Raw genomic sequence first — 24,122 nt, forward strand, 5'->3', positions numbered from 1 at the left:
AACACTTCAACCTCCCTGGACACTCAATTACAGACCTAAAAGTCGCAATTATTCTACAAAAAAAACTTCAAAAACAGACTCCAACGAGAAACAGCAGAACTGGAATTAATCTGCAAACTGGACACCATTAAATTAGGCTTGAATAAAGACTGGGAGTGGATGAGTCATTACACAAACTAAAACCTATTTCCCCATGCTAATTTTCCTCCTACTGTTACTCACACCTTCTTGTCAACTGTTTGAAATGGGTCATCCTGATCATCACTACAAAAGGTGGGGTTTTTTCTCCTGCTGATAATAGCCCGCCTTAATTGATTGTTCTTGTTAAGAGTTGGTATGGTAACCCCCATTTTTTCATGTTCTGTGTGTGTGTGTGTATCTTCCTACTGTATTTTCCACGGCATACATCTGATGAAGTGGGCTTTAGCCCACGAAAGCTGATGCTCAAATAAATGTGTTAGTCTTTAAGGTGCCACAAGTATTCCTCATTCTTTCTGATGATACAGACTAACACAGCTACCACTCTGAAACCTAAGTCCTAATGTCACAAACTGCTCAGAGCCCTCATGCGTGCCTAAATCCCAGTGGTATTTTCAAACCAGGTGTTCCCCTGCCTCTCTCCCCTGCAGAGCCCTGTCTGGTAGGTGTGTTCAGAGCATGCCTAACCTGCCCAAAGGATAGCCGGAGGCAGCCAGATTGGGGATTTTTGTGGGCTGGTGCTGTGTCCTTGAATACCCAATAGCCCAGTGCTTAGACCATTCACCTGGGATGTGGCAGGTCCGGTCTTCAAATCTCCACTCTTCCTGATTTAGAGCAGGGACTCTAACTTGGGGGCTCACATGCCAGGTGAATTCCCTAACTACAGTGCTATAATGTGTGGGGGTCTCTCTCTCTCATTCTGATGTTTCATGAGAGCAGCATGACCTGGCTTAAATGTCTCCCACCCAGAATTAGATTCCTTCCTCCCTTTGAGGGGCAATGCTTATGTCAGAGCCCTCTCCCTGGCATTTCCTCTTGACTAGCTCAGGGTCTATGTCTATGAGACAAGAGGCATATATTGGGATGGCTAGCCCCTACTGTCAGGGTGGCTACATTTTATTTTTAGCCCAGTCAGAGCTACCACGAGCACATCTCTGAGCTGGTAATCACACCCCCAACTTGAAGTGGAGACATACCCTTGGGCTGCTCCCTACTCAGCTTGCTGGCATCTGTGAATCCCTTTCCTAGGTGCCTAACTCTTACCTTGCTTTGTACAGGGAGCCTGAATGCCTAACTCAGGGTGGAGGATTTCAATAGACAGCAGGCACCTAAGTGTTGTAACCTTTGTGGATCAAGCTCTAGCCCATTAAAGATTCAAGGATCTACAAGCCAGCATGGTGGGATCCAGGGAAGGCAGTTTACTTAAGACTTCCCACCGCTTAAGGTGGTTCAAAACATCCCTACAGTCATAGCATTATCAACCTTTTTTTTTATTGCCACCTACAACATTTGTTTGAGTTCCACAGGCTAGTAATGCATTGTGTTAAGTAGCATTTCTTCTTATTTATTTTACCTGCCAATAGCTTTGGTGGACCCAACAGGAAAGAAGATAGTATTATTTATACTATACCCTTCATAATCTTACATCCTAGTTAAATCCCTTCTAGCTCTTTCCTTTTCAGAGCTAAATAATTGTGGGTTTTGCAGTCTCACACACTAAGCATTCAAGTCATTGCTGCAAACCTTTCTTACATGAATCCCAGTCATCAATTATTGCTTCCCATGGCCTCTTTTACCTAAATGATTGCATTGTGTCTTGTCTTCGGCCCTGGCCTTGCAAATGGATCCACAAAGATGGAACTTTGCCCCCTTGTGGAGCCTCTCTGATGTCAGTGGGGTTTCACACAGAAGTAGGTGTCTCATACACAGGGCTTCTTCTAGGATCTTGCCCTTGGATGCATTCCCTGCTCTGAAGCACCTGCGGGCTATGTGTTGGTGAAGCACTGGGGAAGTGATTTTTAAGCGTAAGAATTAAGAGCAACCACACTTAACTATCATGAGTTAAGTGTGGTTAACTGCCTTCTTCCTTTAAAGGGTACGGCTGCTACAGAAGCTAACCATGATAGAATAAAAGACTCCATATAAGAGTGTTCAGTTTTTACATATACCCAAAGTCACTGAAATGTATTCTGGATTAGGGTATTTTTCGATCCCCTTTTAATACAGCTCAAAATTCTATTAGCTTGTTTTACCTGTTCTGGCATACTGGGCAGACGTCTATCATGCTCTTATCTTTACCATGCTACCCAGTAATGCTCTCATCTCTCCTCAAATTCAGTGCCCATCCCACTATGTGAAAATTTTAGACAGTTACCTTATGTTAGAACTTTGTCAGGCAGCAGCATATTTCAGCCAGCTGAGTCTTCAAAAATCACCAAGCCCCTATTCAGTCTTCAGTAACCATTTGGAGTGCTTTAATACTCTCCTACTGTGAAATGAGCCAACATTATATCCTTCCTTCCCAATGAGAAGGAACTTTATCGTTTCGGAGTAATTGCCTTAGTACTTTGCTTTAGTATTTAACAAACAAAAATCTATGCATCTTGGACACGACACAAGAATTTCCTCCTTCCCGGTACTGATCTCAGGGATTCCGTCTCTATCAAGTTTCAGTCTCAAGCTAAATAGGCCCGAGACTAACAGGCTTTAGAAAAAGAAAAAAGTATCCTTACAGGTTACGTTTGATTGCTGACAAACACAGCCAGTGCAGGGGAAATTAGGTAGCATGTCCATTTCCCCCTACAACTTTCACCATCCTGTATATGTTCTCTTCAGTGCAATTACAGGAGATGTGGTCTTCTCCCAGCTTACTTCCACTTCCAATTTGTCTATGCTAGCAGCACATATTTTCTTCCATCTTTTCATACAGCATATGTCCAGATTTGGTTATTGTCTTTTGGGCTTAACAAACCCTGCACTCTCCAAGCATGCATAAAGAGCAGTTTCAGTTGATTTGATCTTGTTCCAAAATAGTCTGCCTGCTCTTGTAGGGTTTCTTATTTTTACAAGTCAGGGAGAAGGAAGCTATTCCTGCCACAGAAAAACTCAACTCATTCCAACTTACCACTTATGTCCGTCTTCAGTCTACTGCCTTATGAGCCTCAGCTGGAGTTTATTGGGAGCCCATGCACTATCTAACCTTACCTGCTGTTAGCTACCTCTACCCCATCACACATTTCACTCATCCAAATTAAGTTGCCCAGTCACCCAACACTGAAAAACTTGAAATGAAATTAGTCAATTTGCTATGGTTTTTACAAAGTGAAACAAATGACCCACTCCTGTAAACACTTATCTACAAGCTAGATTCACAAATGATCTTAGGACATTTGATGCTCAGTGTCAGTACCTAACTTTCAGGCACTTAGAAAAATCACTGGAAAAAAAAAGACTGATTCACAAAGCCTATACAGCGAATGGGGAGAGATAGGGGCCTTAGACTGCAGCCCACAAAAGCCAGAATGCTACCTAAACTGGTCAATGGGAGATGCCAATGACAGGCATGTATGCTAAATCCTGCCACACTGACTGAGATAGGAATCTTCCTGTAACCTGGATTTAAGCACCTCTCTCTGATGTCCAATTTGTGTCCATTTATTCTTACATAGAGACTGTCCGGTTTGGCCAATGTACATGGCAGAGGGGCATTGCTGGCATGTACATTGGCCAAACCGGACAGTCTCTACGTAAAAGAATAAATGGACACAAATCGGACATCAGGAATGGTAACATACAAAAGCCAGTAGGAGAACACTTCAATCTTCCTGGACATTCTATAACAGATTTAAAAGTAGCCATACTTAAACAAAAAAAACACTTCAGAAAACAGACTTCAAAGAGAAACTGCAGAACTAAAATTCATTTGCAAATTTAACAACATTAATTTTGGCTTGAATAGGGACTGAGAGTGGCTGGCTCACTACAAAAGCAGCTTTGCCTCTCCTGGAATTGACACCTCCTCATCAATTATTGGGAGTGGACTACATCCACCCTGATCGAATTGGCCCTGTCAACACTGGTTCTCCCTTCCCTTCATGTGACAGTATAATAATGTCTGCATCTGTAATTTTCACTCCATCCATCTGAAGAAGTGGGTTTTTTACCCACGAAAGCTTATGCCCAAATAAATCTGTTAGTCTTTAAGGTGCCACCGGACTCCTTGTTGTTTTTGTGGATACAGACTAACATGGCTACCCCGATACTGTCTCTGTTAGTGATCCATAACCAGGACCCCCCTCCTGGAGTCAGGCCGCTTAGGCATCTAAGGTATTTCATGTGATAATGAGTTAGAAAGGTGCCTGCTGCCACACAAAACAGCCAGAGGAGGAGCTGCTGCTTATAACTTGTAGCCTAATAGAGCATTTACCCAGGATGTGGGGGATGCAGGTTCAGTTCCCACCCCTGCCTGAGGGGAAGGGATTTCACCAAGTGTCCCATCTCTCGGGTGGGTGCTCTAATCACCGGGATATTCTGATGTGGCTCCCTCACAATCAATGCTGTTGAAGCTGTTCCAGTTTGGATAAATAATTCAAGAGTCATTGGAACACAGGGATCTGGACCCTGTCTCCCCAAGGCGGGTGCCCTAACCACTAGGGTACAGCAACTCTCTCTAGCCCACTGACTCAATATTTAATCTAAAGCAAAACAACTTTAACAGGAAAGATGGAGAGCCCCACCTCACAATAGGTCACAGTGACAGCACTTTAAGAAGTAGGAGACACCTGTTCAAATCCTCTCTCCACCTGGACAGTGTGGGGATTGAACCTAGGTCTCCCACATTCCAGGTACATGCTCTAACCACTGAATTGCAAGTTATAAAGTGAGTGGTAATACCTATTCTCCTGCAGCATTCAGATTTTGAATGGGACTCACTCTGATAGGTGTGCTTAGGGGTTGCCTACCAGATCAGGCCCTGCATGCAAGTTAGGCAGGTTGACACCTATCTTCCCTCCATTTGTGAGTTGCTCTGGGGCTTAGGCAGGTGATAGGACATCTAGATGGCTGGAGTGAGGCACCAGTGCACATGCTCAGAGGTGGAAACCTAGGCCACTTTTACCCTGAAAACTGAAGCTTTAAGTGAGTTTAGGCACCTAAAATATTCTGTGGGAGATTCCTGGATCACAGTAGAGCCTAACACCAGGACTTAGGCATCTAAAACTTCAGGTTTAGCACTGTCTGATGTTTAGATACCTAAATATTTTGTGATTTCCATCCTACATGGAGTAACTTTATGCATATAAGTAGTTTGATTTAAATCAATAGGATTACTCACCTATTAAGAGTTAAACATTTTCAATAATGGAACTTTTAAGATATCATTCCTGGCTTATTAAAATCTCTCTTAATAAGCATAAAATTAGCTTCTAGTCATGTTGTACATTAGTCAGAAAGGTAAGTGGTGAATAGTAATGCCCAGATTGACTGCATAAAAATCAATCAGTCCTCTATACCAAAGAATTAAACTGTTGGTAATTGAATCAGTGGGATAGCACTAGATGTACTTCTGCATGCCACACAATTAGCCTATGGAATTCATGGTCACAAGGTAAGTTCCTGACTTCATTTTTAATCAGGATTCAGATAAAAACTGGACATTTTTATGAACTATAAGTAGTTATAATAGTAGGATAAAAAACCCAAGACCTTTAGAAGTATATAAGGCTTCCAGGTTAAAAGCATAAGCCAGTTTCTAATTAACAGGGGTTAGAAAGAAACTTCCCCTGGTGTCACAGGGTGCTCTATTCACCCCTGGAGCACCTCCTTGTGGCTACAACTGGGGATTAGTTCTGTTAGTGTGACACCCTTTTCTGCCTGTGTTCACTACGTGTGTGTCTCTCACATACAACTCAACTGCCTCCTCTTTGTGGCTTGGCCCTCTAGCCAGATCACTGTAGTTTTCCCCTCCAAGAGGGTTCATGTACCAAAGTCTCTCTATACCAGCCATCTCAGGCAGTTTGTCAGTTCACTCCCCCTCAGTAGTACTGCTGGTAGGGGAACTTAGGCCCACTCTCTTCTCCAGGTTCCAGCCCAGGTACCCTACAACCAGCAGTTAAGGTCTGCACTGCCCCACAGCTTGCTGCTGTTTCCCCAAACTACTTCCTACATTACCTCTATCAGGTTGCTGCGCCATTCACCTCTGAGCATACTCTTACATCCTAGCCTCAGAGAGAGTAACTATAGACTGCCTCTCTAGAACCTATTTCTGCCCTCAGCTACCTGGTTTTATCCAAGCCCTACCTGCTGCTGTTCAGGTGAGCTTCATCCTTTAATTAGCCCTCATTGCACCTGGGCTCCTCCTCCAGGTGTAGCCTAGGTGGTTTATTGGCCCAGCTCACCACCTTAACCCTTTCAGGGGCTGGGGTGGACACCCTATCACCCTGGGGCAGGTGTTTCTTGAACTTTCCCTGGAAATATTTGGTACTGGCTACAGGTGTTGACTTTTGTTTTGCCAGAGGGGGCTCCCCTCCATTCCTCCTCCCCCGTGCAAGCTGCAGGCAGAGCCTCAGGGGGAAGAGGCCAGTTGGGGGCAGGGCCTTGGGCAGAGCATGCATGGAATGGGGAGCAGGGCCACGGTCAGGGTGTTGGGGCCCACAAAAATTAATCCAGCCCTGTGGGCAGGGCCTAGGGGGAAGTGGTCTAGTGGGGGCAGGGCCTTGGGGCGGAGCAGCAGGTGGGGCCTTGGGGTGAAGAAGCTGAGGGGGGGCTTTGGGGGCAGCATGTGGGCGGAGCAGGAGGTAAGGCCATGTTCCAGATGTAGGAGCCCACAAAAGATTAATCCGGCCCTGGGGGTGCTGAGCACCCCCTATTTTTTTTTGGTGGGTGCTTGACTCCTAGAGCACCTACGGATCAATGCCTATAGTACTAGCCATTGTGAGGGACAGGGTACATGACTAGCTAGACCATCCAATATAGCAATTCCTGTGTCCTTAATACCCTTGGTCCAATTATCTTAAAATCCATAGGTGAAATTCAAGCCCCATAGAAGTCTATAGAAGTTTGGCCACTGAATTCAGTGAGGCCAGGATTCCACCCCATGTCCTCAAACTGATTATACTGGTTTTCTCAGAACGAGGTATCAGACATACACTGACTTTTTGGGATATTAAATCTGACGAAATCTGTCATTGTTTGTATTGCAGTTAATCTAAATTTGTTAACCACATATCACTGTCCTACATAATCTGCCAGCTTTCAAAAGTCATTAGAGCTTTGTGGTCTCCCTTTCTTTTCTTTTTTTTTTATATAGGGTCTCATCCAAATTACATCTTTCAGGATAACAGCAGCAACTAGTACTTTTAACAGAACTTCGGTCCTGGAGAAAGTCAGGCCAGTTGATGCTGAGAATCTTTAACACAAAGCAATTCTGGAATATGTCTGGTACTAATATTACTGATGTGTGTGACACTGGTAGATCATGCCCAGGTCCCCATGTCTCAGCTGGACACTGACAGATACATAGCTAGAATCTGTCTCATTCACTTGTGGGTTAGTGTTCATGGGTGGTAGGGAGAGGCCAGGGTTTCCACTGGCCTGGGGCTTCTGTGACTGGGGAGGGGGGTCTCTGGGCAGGGGCTTGTGGCTCCAGCCACGGGGGTAAGGGCTCCTCAGCCACGGGGAGGGTGCAGGTGAAAGGGGCGGGGCCAGGGGCTAGCCTCTCCAAAGGGGGGGCTCCACCCACCACCCATGTTAGTATTGATAGGATAGATATTAGAATTACAAGAAAGTGTTTCGTGTTTGGGCTCTATTAAACGCTTGTGAGTTGCTGCATGCATTACTCTTACTTGCAATATCTGTATCCCATACTGTAATGCTATTACATTACAATATGGAATGCAGATATTGCAAATAAGTGAGTGTAGAGTGAGTGGTTCTAATGTGAGCCTCTGTGACTCTCTGAATCACTGTACAGGAGAGGTGAAGAGCTGCTCTTCTCAGAAATTAGTATGCCCCTCCCAAAAGAGGAGACTCATTCATACCAGACAGGCTGTGGTTGGATGTAACACCTAGAAACTCCCTACATCTGTATTGAAGAATTGTCAACCAAAGGCCGAAAAACTCTTATTCTTGTTCTGCTCTCCTCCCCATGAAGATGAATCTTGCTAGTGGACTCCTCCCATACATGGGGTGGGGCTATCATAGGCTGGGGGAGGCTGAGCCTCCCCAAACAGCCAGGCATGGCCCCACCTATGCTCCACCCCCAGACCCACTTCTGCTTCTCGCTCTACTGCGAGTCAGCTCTTCCCATGTGCTGGAGCTGGTGGCCTGGGGCTGGGGCTATGCCACCCACCCTGCCAGCACTGCAGGAGGGAAGGGGGCTTGGGCCACACTGCCTGCCCTCCTGAAGCTCCAGGCTCTGGGCTCTGGCGGGGGGCAGGGGGAGGGTATGGAAGGGGCAGCGCTTCAGGCAGATGAGGCGGGGCTGGGCGCTAGCCTCCCCAAGCCAGTGGTTCATGCGCCACCCATACTCCCATAAGCAGAGAACACGTGGCCAGAGGAAGATAAAAACCTCAAACAAAAGGAACTAATATTCTCTATGTTGCTGGGACTCTGGGAAGCAAGGGGTTTCGAGGCATAAGCAAGAGATCCCCAGCTGCTTAGCCTAGGTTACCCCAAAGGACAAATCTTGCTGATTATAGAAGCCTCAATTACCTTTATAACCTAAGGCTGTAACTCAGTGTGTCTATATTTGCTTGCCTTAACCTTGTAAATAAGTGTCTAATATCCTTTTCCTATTTAATAAATATTTAGTAAATCCTTTACTATAGGATTGGCTACAAGCATTATCCTTGGTGTGAGACCTAAAGCGCAATTGATCTGGGGTAAATGACTGGTCCTTTGGGACTGGGAGTAATCTGAATATTGCTGTGATTCTTGGTTTAAAGGGCCATCTATCACAGCAATGCACTCACCTGGGTGGCAAGACAGACCAGAGCACCCAAGGGAACTGTCTAAGACTCTGTTAAAGCTGTTGAAGTGCCTGAGGAGCTTGCACTTGGTGCAGTTGTGTTGGTGAAATATAAGTTAAGAACTCAAACAATTTGGGTTTTGTGCCCTGTTTTCTTAACAGTCTGCCCTGAGGTTGGTATTTACGCTCTTGCACCACCATTAGGAGCATCACAATGTGAACAATGCTACAGCAGATCATTTTTACTGTAAAATTTAAACAGTGCCACATATTCAGTTCTTTATACACTATGCTTTATGATAAGAGAATAAGCAGTACACAAAGCAGCGTTCACTTGAAAATTTGACAATATAACTACGAATATTTTTGGTCAAAGTCTGTCCTTGAATTTATCAGTGCAAGTAAACAAAAAGACTCAAGCAAAGCTACAAATAACAGGGTGCTTTTCAGTTACAGAATCTGTCAAAGAACAGACTCTCATATCACTGACCAGACAATTTCCCCCAGCTAATGTACAGTATATGAGAACAAACTAACATCACTAAGCTGCATTCTCCAATCACAATATAAATGTACAAAAGCCTTACAGAGCGATTTCCTGCCGGTTGGAAACATGAAAACCAAAAGCTAGGATCAGATAATCTCCTCAGACAGATGCACAAATCCAACAGACTTCAGAGGAAGTTGGGCATGTATAGCCAGGGGCAGAAATTGTCCCCAAAGTTTGCCAGTAATGTTCTCTACTACTGTGTTTGTCTCTGAGCCTGATTCTGATCTCTGTTACACTGATTTACACAGTTGTAGCTCTGCTGAAATCACTATTTTATCAAACTCATACACTGGTGTAAATAAGATCAGAGTCACCTGTCTTCAAATCTGGCTTCCATTTATGAGTAAGTCTGTAACTTGAAACTATCATTTTATCATTTTTGACAATTTTGTGCCCTATAAATAATAAATAGCCTTTTAAAATAGGCTCTCAAACCAGCACTGAAATTTCTTTTCAGATGTGAAAATGTGGAAGTATTCTGATGTGAAACAGATTTAGGGTCAGATTCTCATTTATATTTAAGTTCCCTTAACAAGACTGGCAGTGTAAAGGAGCCTTAAGATAGGTGTAAATTACAATGCCAGAGCAGTGGGAAGGGTCATCTCTCAGATTTGAATTCAGCCAATCACAGTTAGGGTGAGGTATGAGGTGACGATCAAAGGGCACTGAAATCTTGACCTCTTGTTCAGGGATTCCAGCTGCATCTAAACTGAAACAAAAAAATAAGCAAGTTTTGGTTTTGGATCCAATTTTGAATCAATTCTGGTGTAATCATATCAGAGGATAAGAATCTAAACATGCTTCTTCTCCCTGGCCCAGAAATACAAATAAGTTCAAATTCAAAGTTCTAGTTTTCGCCCACTTCTAGTTGTTCACATTTGTACTGACTTCACATTTTCACTGTGTGCCACTTCAACCTTGTAGTTTGCTAAAAACTCGGAGTGAGTGAGTACTGGGCTATCCCTGGAGACAAAGCAATCCATTTAGGGAGTAAGGAAATGCTACACAGAAAAATAAAACTAGAAGATTCTACTTAAGATTTTACTGAGAAGGGGCCTGATCCAAAGCCCACTGAAAGGAATGGAAAGACTCCTATTGACTTCAGTGGGTATTGGATCAGGCCCTGTACTCTATACAGGCCCTATAGCAGGGGTGGGCAAACTTTTTGGCCTGAGAGCCACATCAGGGAATAGAAATTGTATGGCGGGCCATGAATGCTCACAAAATTGGGGTGGGGGTGAAAGCTCTGGTTGGGGGTGTGGGCTCTGGGGTGGGGCTGGGGATGAGGAGTTTGGGGTGAAGGAGGGTGCTCTGGGCTGGGACCGAGGGTGGGAGGGGGATCAGGGTTGGGGCAGGGGTGCGGGAAGTACTGCGGGTTCCAGCTATGGGTGTGGGCTCTGGGGTGGGACTGAGGATGAGACGTTTGGGGTGCAGGAGCATGCTCTGAGCTGAGATTGAGGGGTTTGGAGAGTGGGAGGGGGATCAGGGCTGGGGCTGGGGGTTGGGGCATGGTGCAGGCCCCAAGCAGCGCTTACCTCAAGCGTCTCCCGGAAGCAGTGGCATGTCCCTTCTCCAGCTCCTATGCAGGTACCGCCCCTGCAGCTCCCATTGGAGCACTGGAGGAGGCCACTGGAGCGCATAGGAGCCGGAGCGGGGCCATGCCGCTGCTTCTGGGAGCCGCGTGGTGTGGCCCCCAACCCTGCGCCCCGGCTGGAGTGGCGGAGCAGAGCCAAGCCGCATGGTACGGCCCCGAACCCAGCACCTCAGCTGGAGCACCAGAGCAGCCCCCGACCCAGTAGCCCACCTGGAGCACCAGAGCGGGCCAAGCCACATGGTGCAGCCCTCCCAACTCAGTGGCCCTGCTCGAGCGCCACAGCAGGGCTGAGCCGCATGGTGCCCCCCTCCCCCCCCCGACCCAGTGGCCCAGCTAGAGCGCTGAAGCGGGACAAGCTCCAGACCCCGCTCCCCAGCGGGAGCTCGTGGGCCCACCCATGCCCTATAGTGATGGCATTGCTGCAGTTAATCAGGCAATGTATCTAAATTGGGACCTTAAACTAACAACTATATTTTAGGGAGCACATCCTCCAGCTTCCACATTGTATTGATGACTTTACTGCACTTCTGTGCATTTTTCAATGAAAGTGATGCAGTTTACAGGCCAGTCCACTGTAACATTTATATTTGTATTCAGATAATTATCCTGTGATGACAGCACATCAGTTAGACACACACAAGTAGTACATTGTTGATATCAAATTGACTTCCCTTAACAAAAGCCTTAGTATGCATACAGTATTCCATACAGTCGAATTCTGGCTGGCCTTTCACATACATAGCACAAGAAAAATGCATAATATACCTGATGTGTCTCAATCTTGCCTCCTCCCAGACTAATCTGCAGTCCCTTTGTCCACTGAGCTGCAGAGGGCAAGCCTTGGTAGAAGTAGCATAGTCCATACGGAATCCAGACCTTCCCAGAGGTTGTATGTGCTCACCCCATTGATTATACCTTCAGGCAATTTGCACAGTCAGCTGTACACATTCCCATGGCCAGCCAGAACACAGGCACAAAGTAAACAGAGTTGCTAATAGAAAAACAATGTTAGTTTGCCCGCATTTGGGGGTAAACCCCACAGAGCCAGAATTTGGCATAAGAAAAATATTTCTAGTAATCATAATGGAACTTGTTTTCCAAAGTTTTATTCTTAACCCCTGTAAAATATATTACTGTTTTGAAAACATTCTAGCATTGCCATAAACCATAAAATATATTCTCTTTTCTCACTTCAATGTGCAAAGTAGAAAATAAAATAAAATGGTTTGTTGAAAGATATCAAATATAGGAAGCAATTCTCTAATACTGAAAAAAAAAAAACCCAACCACGGTTCATGATGTTAGTGTCCATTCTCTAATGCAGAGTGCACAGTGAGTTCAGAAGCAAACAAAGCAAGGTGCCTTTTTGTATTCTTTTTTGCAGCTGGCTGATCACAGAATTTGACTTCAATATTGCCATCACTGAATGCTTCTCTCCTGGCCTCGTCTAAAGCAGTGGGCTCTCTTTGAGAAAGACTTGCCTTTTGCTGCATCATGTTAATCCCTGAGTTTCCAAGTCGCCTGGAAGGGGATGGGTTTTCCTTGACAATACAAAAGCAAATTGCAGAGAGGAAATTTTTCTTGAAGTTCTCGTTCATAAAGGCATATACCATAGGGTTACAAATGGAATTGAAAAACCCAATGATCTGAACAATAGCAAAGATCATCTTGATTGTGACATCATCATACACACTTTCAAAATCACCTGGGAAAAAGGAAATATAGTTATATAGATACCCACACACTATACCCACCCACCCTTGCAGGTCAGAAGTTCTTGTTCAGCTTCAAGAAAAAGTTCTTAGATGTTTTTATCCATTTTAATAATGGGTTTTGACCAGAAAGCAAAACAAAATACAGTCGTATAAAGATAGTCTGAAAATTACAATTTATGAATTGTAAAATTAACAGACAGCTGAGTGACACAAAGCTACCAGTCAGTTACATACATTGTTTATTTAAACCCCATTATCCCCCATGTTCTATCTTCACTTCAGATTTGTAAACACTGTTTTTGTCACAAACACTGTCCTCTGCCTTTTTTACAGCTCACACAGTGGGAAACTAGCTCTCTTCTCTGTACTCACACACTTTGGGTCCAATCCAGACTACATATAAGCAGGTAATGCTCTAGCCATTTAAAATAAATAGCAATCAACATGAGTATTTATAGAGAACTTCACATTTTTAAAGCACTTGACATAGTCGCTGGCAGTGTGGCCTAATAGAGAGTGCACTGTATTGGGACTAACAAGAGCTGGGTCCTATTCCCAGCTCTGCCACTGGCCTGCTGGGAAAATCTCTGTACTTCAGTTTCCCCCTTTGTAAAATGGAGATAATGATACTGACTCCTTTGTAAAGTGCTTTGAGATCAACAGATGAAAAGCACTATAAAAGCAAGTTATCATTAGCTGAGTAAATATTAGCCCCATTTTACAGACAGGGGAAAGGAAGAAAGGGGAAGTGACAAGCCATGCAATGAGTCAGTAGCAGAGCTGGGATTACAACTTGAAACCAACTCACAATCCTGTGCTTAACTCACCAAGCCTCACTTTTGTCCACCAGGAATTGAATTCATTTCAGAGTCTCATCTCTGGTCAGTGTAGAAGCAGGGTTTCGGCTTCAAGGAATGGGTGACCTGTACTTTATATAAACATGCATGTCCTGTTGCATGCACAAAATCTCCTTAAGGAATGGATTACTGTCTGGCTGTAACTAACCACATTGGTCAAATCAGGATACAGCTTTAAAACACAGTATTTACTGATAATCTCAGTCAGTCACATGCTGCATCAATGCAGAAATTCAGGAAGTATATAAGTACAGTTCACACTGAAATGGATGTAATCAGACCAGTGTTTGATGACAGTTACAGAGCACAGGAAACCAGCTTCCTCCGTGAAGTGGAAACATTGGCCCAACATAATTTTTTCTGTTTCTCTCTCTCTCCATTCATACACATTTGTAAGAACATGCAAGTATACACGCCCCTATAAACTCTTTTCTTACCTATTATTTCTCATCTGGCTCTCACCCCAATTTCTGAATATTCAGTGTCAGAAAATATTAAAAAGTGATTTTCCTCTTTCAATTCTAGAAATAGGGTCCACGTACTACAAGTTTACAATGGAAGGTGACAGGTGGGGGTTTTTGTTTGTTGCTTTGTTTTGTTCAACGATAAAGTAGTTTGATCAGAGAGGTGTCCAAGCAGCAGAGAGTGATTAGTGACATGGAGAGAAGTAAAAAGAACAGGAGGACTTGTGGCACCTTAGAGACTAACCAATTTATTTGAGCATGAGCTTTCGTGAGCTACAGCTCACTTAAGGTACAGGCTAATAGTTCCAAAAAAAGTGATTTTATATAATGGATGAATGGCTTTGGTTGTAGTGAATTGTGTGTTTTCAACTGATTAATCAATGTAGTGAGAAAGAGAAATGCATCAGCCCCTTTGCTCTGCGCTGATACTTAGTTGCTAGTGTTTTAAAGGAGACCCTTGGTGTCTGAAGCACGTAGAAGCAAAGAAGGACTGCAGTAGTCAGGATCCACAATTGGTTTGAAATTTCTATGAGACAGCAGTGGCAGCAGCCAAAAATAACTTAGGACAAAACCCACAGATAGTCTCTGATTTGCACTGAGGATGTCTTACCTGCAAAGCAGCTCTGTAGTATACTCTGGTATTGCACTGTCTGCAGAGCCAGTTCTTACAGCTGCAGACCCTTTATGTCCAGGGTGAGAGGAGCCCCCACAGGGAGACAGAGTACCATGAGCAGTGCTTGAGTCCTGCTGGAATATCCAGGGTCATTGTTCTGGCACTGTCTGGGGGAGCTGGAAGGTGCTATGGCACTTCCAGTATTTCCAGTACTTGCATTCTGCCACTTCTTGAGCACAGCACTCCCATGCTGACTATGAGTGCTTGTTCTTTGCTCCTCCTCCACACACCATAAAAGGAGAGAGTGTGAGAAAGGCAAGCCTAAGAGGGGCCTCCTAGACCCCGGGCACAAGAATAGATTTGCGGGTGCCAACTCCCTGTCTTGTGAGATTTGACTTGGGCTTGAGAAGTAGCAACAGTAGGAAGGAGACATTTTAAATTCAGATTTGGGAGCGGGTGTCAGTGTCTTCCTCATTTGATACCAGTTGTCTTAATTGCTGTCCCCAATTGGGGACTGTGATGGGGCAAAGAGGCCCCACATTCACAGAAAAGGGGTAAAGGAGAGTCTATGGGCCCAGGTAGCCTCACCTCACTATACCTGCAGCCAATGCCAAACCTGGAGAGGGAATAAAGGAGAGAGGCTGACTCAGTTCAGGGCTGAAAGAGCTAGTAATGATGAGAATGAGAGTATAGGTATCTGTGAGAGGAAAAGAAAATACACTGAAGAAAACAATGGGATATTGAACAGGTGGGAGGAAGATGAAACAGGTACCAAGAAGTCACCTGCTACAAGACAGGCCCAACAAAGAAAGTTAACAGAACACCACTAGCCATCACCTTCAGCCCCCAACAAAAACCTCTCCAGCACATCATCAAGGATCTACAACCTATCCTGAAGGACGATCCCTCACTCTCACAGACCTTGGGTGACAGGCCAGTCCTTGCTTACAGACAGCCCCCCCCAACCTGAAGCAAATACTCGCCAGCAACTACACACCACACAACACAAACACCAACCCAGGAACCTAACCCTGCTACAAACCCTGATGCCAACTCTGTCCACATATCTATTCAAGGGACACCATCATAGGACCTAACCACATCAGCCACACCATCAAGGGCTCGTTCACCTGCATATCTACCAATGTGATATATGCCATCATGTGCCAGCAATGCCCCTCTGCCATGTACATTGGCCAAACCAGTCAGTCTCTGTGCAAAAGAATAAATGGACACAAATCTGACATCAGGAATCATAACGTTCAAAAACCAGTAGGAGAACACTTCAATCTCTCTGGTCACTCAATAACAGACCTAAAAGTGGCAATTCTTCAACAAAAAACTTCAAAAACAGACTCCAACGTGAAGCTGCAGAACTGGAATTAATTTGCAAACTGGATACCATCAGATTAGGCCTGAACAGAGACTGGGAGTGGTTGGGTCATTACAAAACCTAAACTTAATTTCCCCAATACTAATTTCTCCCTACTGTTACTCACACCTTCTAGTCAACTGTCTGTAATGGGCCACTCTCTTACCACTTCAAAAGTTATCTTTCCTCCGTTGGTATCCTGCTGTTAATTGATTTATCTTGTTAAACTGACCTCACACTTGGTAAAGCAAGCCCCATCCTTTCATGTATTTATATCTGCTCCTGTATTTTCACTCCGTGCATCTGATGAAGTGGGTTCTAACCCACGAAAACTTATGCCAAAATAAATTTGTTAGTCTCTAAGGTGCCACAAGGACTCCTCATTAATTTTAAATGAAAACTTCAGTATGAGGGAACTTCCAAAAGCTATGAAAAAGAGGAAAAATACTGCTCCAGGCCAGATGGTATGAGCTTTGAAATGCTTAAACAACTGTCTGAAGGAAGTCTGAGGATGATACTAAAATTGGGCAATAGCATATGGGGGAAAGGTGATATGTCAGTCGAGTGGAAGCATGCAGTTACTGTTACAGCAAGGAAACCAGGCAAGCTGAGATCTTGACCTGATGCACACAGGCCAATTGCCCTTGCAGCATGCTTGGGTAAAAGCATGCAAACAGTGGTAACTGAGAGGTTGGTGCGAGACGTAGAGAGAAGTAGACTCATAAATAGCTCATAAAGTGGGTTTAGGAGGGGAAGGAGTGTGATTGACCACACTGTAAGGCTAGAAGCGGAAACAAAAAAGTATGAAAACTAAATTTCCACTAAATGCATCCGATGAAGTGAGCTGTAGCTCACAAAAGCTTATGCTCAAATAAATTGGTTAGTCTCTAAGATGCCACAAGTACTCCTTTTCTTTTTGCAAATACAGACTAACACGGCCACTACTCTGAAACCTAAATTTACGATAGTAACTTTTCTGGATATTGAAACAGCTTATGGAATATTCTGGAGAGAGGGTTTACTTCATAAAGTGGCTGCCATGGGTATAAAAGGAAGGAAGTCTAGGTGGCTAAGGGATTTAAGTAAGAAAACGATGCAGGTGTGAGTAGGAAAAGCCTACTCCAGTATATGTACACTAACAAACGGCACTCCACAGGGTGATCAGGATGAATGATCTTCCAAAAGAGGTAAGTACAGGAATAGGCATCACTTTATTTGCTGATGATTTTGCCACAGGCGTCACAAACAGACACCCGGAAAGGGCTGCTAAAAGAGTAAATGAAGCACTAAGGACAGGTGCAGAATGGAAAAATGTGAGGCTTTAAATTCTAAATTGACAAAACTAAGGGAATGATATTCACTAAAAGTAAAATTTTAAAAGATTATAAATCATATCTATATGGATAGCAAATAAGTACAGTTAAAAGCTACAGATTTTTAGGCGTGATATTTGATAGCACGCTTACTTGGAAGAATCATATTGGAAGTACTTCTCGAACCTCCTGGCGGGTGGATAAGAGAGTATTTGTGATGTTATATAGAACTCCAATAAGACCAATTGTTCAGCACAGGTACCAGGCTTTTGGTTCAGCCTCAAAAATGAATTTGAGAAAGCTTGACTCAGTCCAAGCTCTGGGGTTGCAAATTGCTCGTGGTGCCTTCCTCGTGGAATGCAGATAGCTGCCGGTGAACTGTCCATTGCTTTAAGAATAAAGCTTTTAGACATTTTAGTCATTGGAAACTGTGAAGATGAAAACGCCAAACTAATATAGGATGAATGCTGGGAATTAAGTGGGCAGTGTGTAGGGCAAATAGCTGCCGGTGAACTGTCCATTGCTTTAAGAATAAAGCTTTTAGACATTTTAGTCATTGGAAACTGTGAAGATGAAAACGCCAAACTAATATAGGATGAATGCTGGGAATTAAGTGGGCAGTGTGTAGGGCAAAACCTCAGAATGCCTCATGTAAGCAAGGTTAAAGTGTGGAGAAAAGATCTTGGTGCAAGCAAAGACCTAAAAGAGATTAAAATCTATAGCTTTGGGAAAATATATTACGATTGGAAAAGGAGCGTTACATGTGCAAGCTATAGCAAATGAATACATTGGTGATAAATGGGAATGCTACTGTCCAATATATACTCATTGCTACAAAGGTGTACGAACAGGAAAAATGGAAACAGCTTTCTGTATTCCTGCACTCAGAGTCAAGTAAACTGCATAACTATAAAATTTTGTAGCTGTTTTGACAGCTGCATTGGCAGGGATAATGCTGGCATTAAATTGGTTCATAGATGTGCACCCAGGTGCTACAGTCATCTTCTCTGATTCCTTTTCTGGACTACTGGCAATCAGCAATGGCTCTTCAGAGAGCAGAAATGATATTCTGAATGAAATATTACTGTTAACGATAGATTTGATGTAGTTGGGTGTAATCATAGTAATAGCATGGATCCCAGCACACACAGGGTAGTGGGCAATTACCGGGCTGACAAAATAGCAAAAAAATTGCTGTTGAAAATGAGCAAATTGATTTAGAGAGCCCTTTAAATAAACTAGAGGTTAAAAATCTAATTAAAAGGAGTTGAGAAGAATGGCAAGAACTATGGGCAAAAGAAACAAAGGAGAATATGAAATATGCCCATGAGTAAAATATGCTGATATACTCCAAGGCCCTGAGAGATAGAGTGTAGTGACTACTTAGAATTGTAACTGGCCATTGTAGATTAAATAGTAATTTATTTCTAACAAACAAACAAAGACAGATTATGTGGGATGTGCAAGGTCCAGGAAACGGATGATCATCTCCTTTGGGAGTACAAAGAGTGCACTATTGAAAGAGGTATTTTATATGGGGAAAAAAATAGAGGCCTTAAAGTTCAAATTTTTTTCATGGAAACACCTAGTAAGAGCATCGAGAAATGAGGCCCTATTAAAAAGAAATACTGAAATTCTTTCAGAATGCTATGAATTAAAAGTGAAAGCCTTTAATTTTTAATTACATATGGTGTCCAGTGCTTGGGGATCATAGACTCAGCAAGTAAGTCTGCTTCACCATAAAACACAAGAAGAAGATGACAAAGTTGTTAAAGGCTGGCTGAAGCCTTCCACTCCCCCCCAACCCAGCTGAACTGGTTGTGACTGCATGCATGAACTTGCCAAAGAGATTCACAGTGAATCTTAGAGGAGAGTTATATCCTACATCAGACATGGTACAGTTTCCTGGAACGATAGTCCATAATATTTTTTTAAAGAAAAAAAAATGGTTTTGTTTGATCTACTAGGCATGGTCTGTGTACTTATATCATCATTTATAACACAAGCCAGCTTTTCCTGGTCACATCTTAGGGCTAAAAATATATCTTCCAAAAAGGCATGTTTTCTTCAATACAGATTTATTTTTCCTTTGAGTCAGTTTTTCAGTTCATTTAAGGGTGGGGGTTTTACCCTTTTTTAGTTTGTTTGGTTGTTGTTTTTTTAATAAATATAGCTAAATTTCTAAATGATTGTTTTGAAACAATGGGCAAAATGAACTATTTCAACTTTTTTGGGGAAAAAAATCTTTTTTCCCCCCAGATGAAACTATTTGCTGAATTCCACTTAAATTCACAAATAGATTTGGTGCCCCCAAAGAAGCATTTTCCAGCAAATTTACTATCTATGAAAAAAATAAAAAAATAAACCATACAGGTCTACTCTGTATCTCTCAGCTACAAGATGGGTCGCTCATACTATACCTGAAAAGAGGTGTCTGCTAGATAATTATATTTACAGTGTAAGCTGCAGCTATGTCTCTCTGCCACTCAGACACCACTCCCACCCTGGTCAAATAATATGTTGATTATGAGCATGTACATCTATCACATTGGTTCTCACAGCCTGTGGGCCTCATGTGGCCCAATTAGCGCACAGCTGCAGCCCAGCTATGTGCTAAAAAAAATCCGGGTCCCAGCTGCCTGGGCCCACACAGCGGGGTCCGGGACTTGGGTCCTGGTTGCCCGGCCCCATGCCCAGGGCTCTACTCCTGTCCCCACTCTGAGGAGGGGGTCTCTGGGTGGGGGGTGCTGGGCATAATGGTCTGTGGCAGGTGTGGGGCGCTGTGGTTCTCAACCTGCAGCCCACATAACACATTGTAGGCTGCATATGCGGCCCACAATGATAAATAAGTTGAAAACCACTGTTCTATCACAACAGAGTGTTTATTATTCCAGATTTAAAAGCACATATTCACCTTAGCTGGCAATGGGTGCTTTAAACAATTTAATGCTGCAGTAGCACTAGAGTTTGACACAATATCAGTGATTCCATTACTAAAAAGAAAAAGAGACACTCAAAAGGAAATGCTTTAATTTAAGAAATGTGGTAGGTACTCACTGTATTCTATCATCATGTGAATCACATGGAAGGGGGCCCAGCAGACTGCAAATAAAACCACCACCATCACCATCATAATGATCGCTCGCTTCTTCTTCCTGAAATTACACTAAGGTAGTTTTTACAGAATAACTTTGAGTAAACTGTTGAATAGTACAAGTGACTCAGGGTCTGCTTCTAAAGGTATTTAGGTGCCCAAAGATGCAGATAGGCACTTAATGGGATTTTCAAAAGTGCCCACTTGCTTAAACCTCCTTGAAATCACTGAACCATATCAAATAAGTAATAAATAACAGCAGCAATGTCATATTTTCCTAACTCAGGATCCAATTTGAAATGCAAAATCTACTTACCTTCATGCAATTGCACTAATAAACTCTGTCATTTACTTATTCAGCTCTAAATATTTGGACAGGCAAGTATTTGTTGGTGCATTGAAATGCAGTTTTTTCCCAAGCAGATACTTATGAGCACACACAGACTTTGAAAGATTTTCAAAAGTGACTAGTCATTGAGTGTCTCAGTTTTTGGGTGCCCAATTTGCAACACCTTAAATGGGTTTGACTTTCAAAAGGTGGAGGCTCAGTACTTTCTGAAAAATCAGGTCTCTTCTGGGGGTCTGAAGTTGGGCACTCATAAACTGAGGTACTGTGACCCCAGGAAACCCTCAATGCCAACTGGCAGAGGGCAACTCCCTTTCCCCCATACTGTAACTCACATCAGGCCTGACACATTCATTGCCACAGCACACTGTTATGACAATATGTATCCCAAGGGTGCCATGTAAGGTATCCTACATAAACTGGTGACACACTAGTCCTGAAAATAATTGTGTGATGTATGTCTGGGTTGTGCATAATGAGTTATATAGAGGTGTGCTGGAAATATGGTCTTAAAATGTGTGTGGGAGGCAGAACATAAAACCAGCCTGTTCTAAACAAAGAATATGTATTTTCCTGTCTGAATGTCTTGGTTACAGGCAACAAACAATGAAAGTACTTTTACATATAAGGTAAACAAACCCATCAAGCTAAACAAGCTGGGTAGGAAAACACAATCACAGTGAGGGATAGAAACAGCACCCCAGGAAGCCTTTCTGGCTCTAGAGGAAGAGACAATGGACTTTGAGTAAGACAAGGGGAGCAAAAAGACCGTTTAGTTTTCCATAACTGAGAGGATGATAGGGGACAGCACCCTTTGAGCCTATGAAAGCTGGGTCATCTTGGCCTGAAAGACAAGAGCTGCTGGTAACTTGATGTAAGTGCAAAACCTGCTTAGACAAAGATTGTAACTTGCTAAAATTGAGTGTCAGTCACTAGAAAGAGTGTTTTGTTTTATTTCTAACCATACCTATCACTTAAATATCTATTCTTCATTATTAAACTAATTTGTTTTTATTACAAAACCATCTCAGTGCTGTGTATTAACAGTGGAAGGCAAGACCTCAGCTAACCTAACATGCTGGTGCATGCACTGTCTCTTTGGTGGTAGTGAACTCAGTAACTTCGGTGAGTGTCCAGTAAGAGGGACTGGACACTACAGGGTGATGTCTCTGTGGACCTCAGGAAATGGGGTTTGGAAAGCAAGATTTGGACTGGCAGAGTCCAAAAGTGTTCTCTGGCAAGACAGACAAGCTATTGTGTCAGGGAACTGAGGCAGAGCAATACCACAGTTGTGTGTGTCCTGAGCTAGAAGTCACAGATAGCGTACTCTGGACAGGATTTTCACACAACATGCTGGTTGACTAAGGTTCACGCTTCAAGCACTGGTAACTTAGATTTGTAAGTGATTCAGAGAAGGCATTGTTAGGGAGATTGGCATGCTGTATGGAAAAAGAGTAGAACTCCTGGCTTTGGGAAGTTTTAAAACCACTGTACCTTTACCTAAAGTGTACTTAGAGTGCGAAGGTTTGGAAGGCATTTTAAAATTTAGTGTATTGAATTGCATTCCAGCAGAAATTCTTGTGGGAAGTAATGTACTAACTATGTCTAAAGCTATTAAAATAGTAACCTGCAGTAAAAGTGAATGTTGCTCTGTAGTTCCAGAAAGGAATTGTAAAGACAGAGAAACAGCTCAGGGGAAAGGGACATCCTTGGCCTGACTTATCAGACAGACACAGTGACTCTCCAAGGACAAGTGGGACAGAGCCACTCCCAGTCCCAGTGGAGTAGGCTCCGATCAGAGCTGACAGCAGGAATTTGCACCAGAGTAGAGAGCAGACCCACCCCTAGATAGCATGAGACCTATCCTTGGGGGAACCCCGGTTAGGGGAAACAAGGAAAGGTTTTTTGAAGAGGAGGGAAGGATGTATAGAGAAAGTCCTATGGGGAAAATTAAAAATCGTGGAAAGCTTTACAAGCAGCTGATTGTGCCTGTTAAGCATTGCAGGAAGCTAATGACATTACCCCACAACTGTCCTTTTGCAGGTCACTTGGGGACTCGGAAGACTTATGAAAGGTTGAAAAGGAACTTTTATTGGCCAGATATGAGATGGGAGACTATTGCAGGTCTTGTGATTTATGTCCAAAGTCCAAGGACCTGCAGGGTCTCAAAAAACTCCATACAACCCTTACCTGTGATCAAGGAGGCATTTCTTAGGGTGGCAATGGATACTGTGGGCCCTATGCCCCAGCCAACCCAGAGGAAAACAAAATATATTTTGGTGAAAGAAGGGCTCCTGGGTCACAGGTACCCAAAACATGAGTCACTGTTGAAAATCTTGGCCCAAAGTTTCTGTTTGGGGCTGAAGTTAAGGTGCCCAGACACCACATGATATATTAAAAATATGGACGGATCATTCTATGTAGCTGTTTCAGATATATATGTAAGTATGTGGTATTTAATAATTTAACAGCTTTTACTTAACACTTTTAATGTAAAAGGTAAGTATTTAAGTTATGGTAAGCAGCGTAGAGAATATTGTATTTTAAAAATCAATTTTGTTGTTATAGCTGTTCAAGCAAGTCTAATTCTGATACCTAGAGATGGAGAAACTTCTCAAAAATCCACGATATATCAAAAAGCAAGGATCTTTTCCTGGGACCTGGAATATTGACTGTGTCTGTAACGTCTCATTACTCTGTCAATGTCCAACATGGATAAGGAGCTGGATGGAACCTCATTGCCTAATAATTTTTGCTCCTATAGGATAGTGTTTGGAGGAATGGGGTCTGCACCATCTGTTAGGGGTACATGTCCTGCTTTCACCAAAACACTTTGCAGGCTCAGAGTATGCCTGGAATCATCATTATTCGTGAACTCCCATAAAACATTATTACCGCCAGGTGTTACGAACCCAATATAAATTTCTATCACTTGAGCTAAAGTAGCAACTCTATTGGCGGACAGAAGTAGTAGAACCTTATCCTCTACGTGGAGGAGTCACTAGCTGGGGATTGGCACACACTTGACAAGCATGGTACATTACTATTTCGTTCAGTTTTGCAACTTCATTGTCATCCTCATCCTTATTTTGATTGATGTTAGCCACTTGACTGAGCAATCTTTTCTCTTTAAGCTGCTACTTATTATTCTCCTTGGATTCAGTATTTAATGTGGTACTATCCTGTTTTCTGTGCATGTATTGCTAGAAGTTGCCATCACCCCAGGAAACAAACTTGCCAAATTAAAGAAAAACTACAGT

General features: G+C 43.2%; 1 protein-coding gene across 1 annotated transcript in view; it reads right to left on the reverse strand.

Moving 5' to 3' along the window:
- Positions 1-11,668: 11,668 nt before the first annotated feature.
- QRFPR (pyroglutamylated RFamide peptide receptor) overlaps positions 11,669-24,122 on the reverse strand; it is a 53,842-nt gene continuing 41,388 nt past the window's right edge. The window contains exons 5-6 of the mRNA XM_074950022.1: positions 20,480-20,577; positions 11,669-12,793 (exon numbers count right to left, since the gene is read on the reverse strand). Of these exons, the coding sequence (XP_074806123.1) occupies positions 12,390-12,793; positions 20,480-20,577 (502 nt within the window). The 3' untranslated portion in view covers positions 11,669-12,389. The remainder of the gene's footprint in view (positions 12,794-20,479; positions 20,578-24,122) is intronic.

Source organism: Natator depressus, chromosome 4, assembly GCF_965152275.1.
Source record: "Natator depressus isolate rNatDep1 chromosome 4, rNatDep2.hap1, whole genome shotgun sequence".
NCBI classification, from domain to species: Eukaryota; Metazoa; Chordata; order Testudines; family Cheloniidae; genus Natator; species Natator depressus.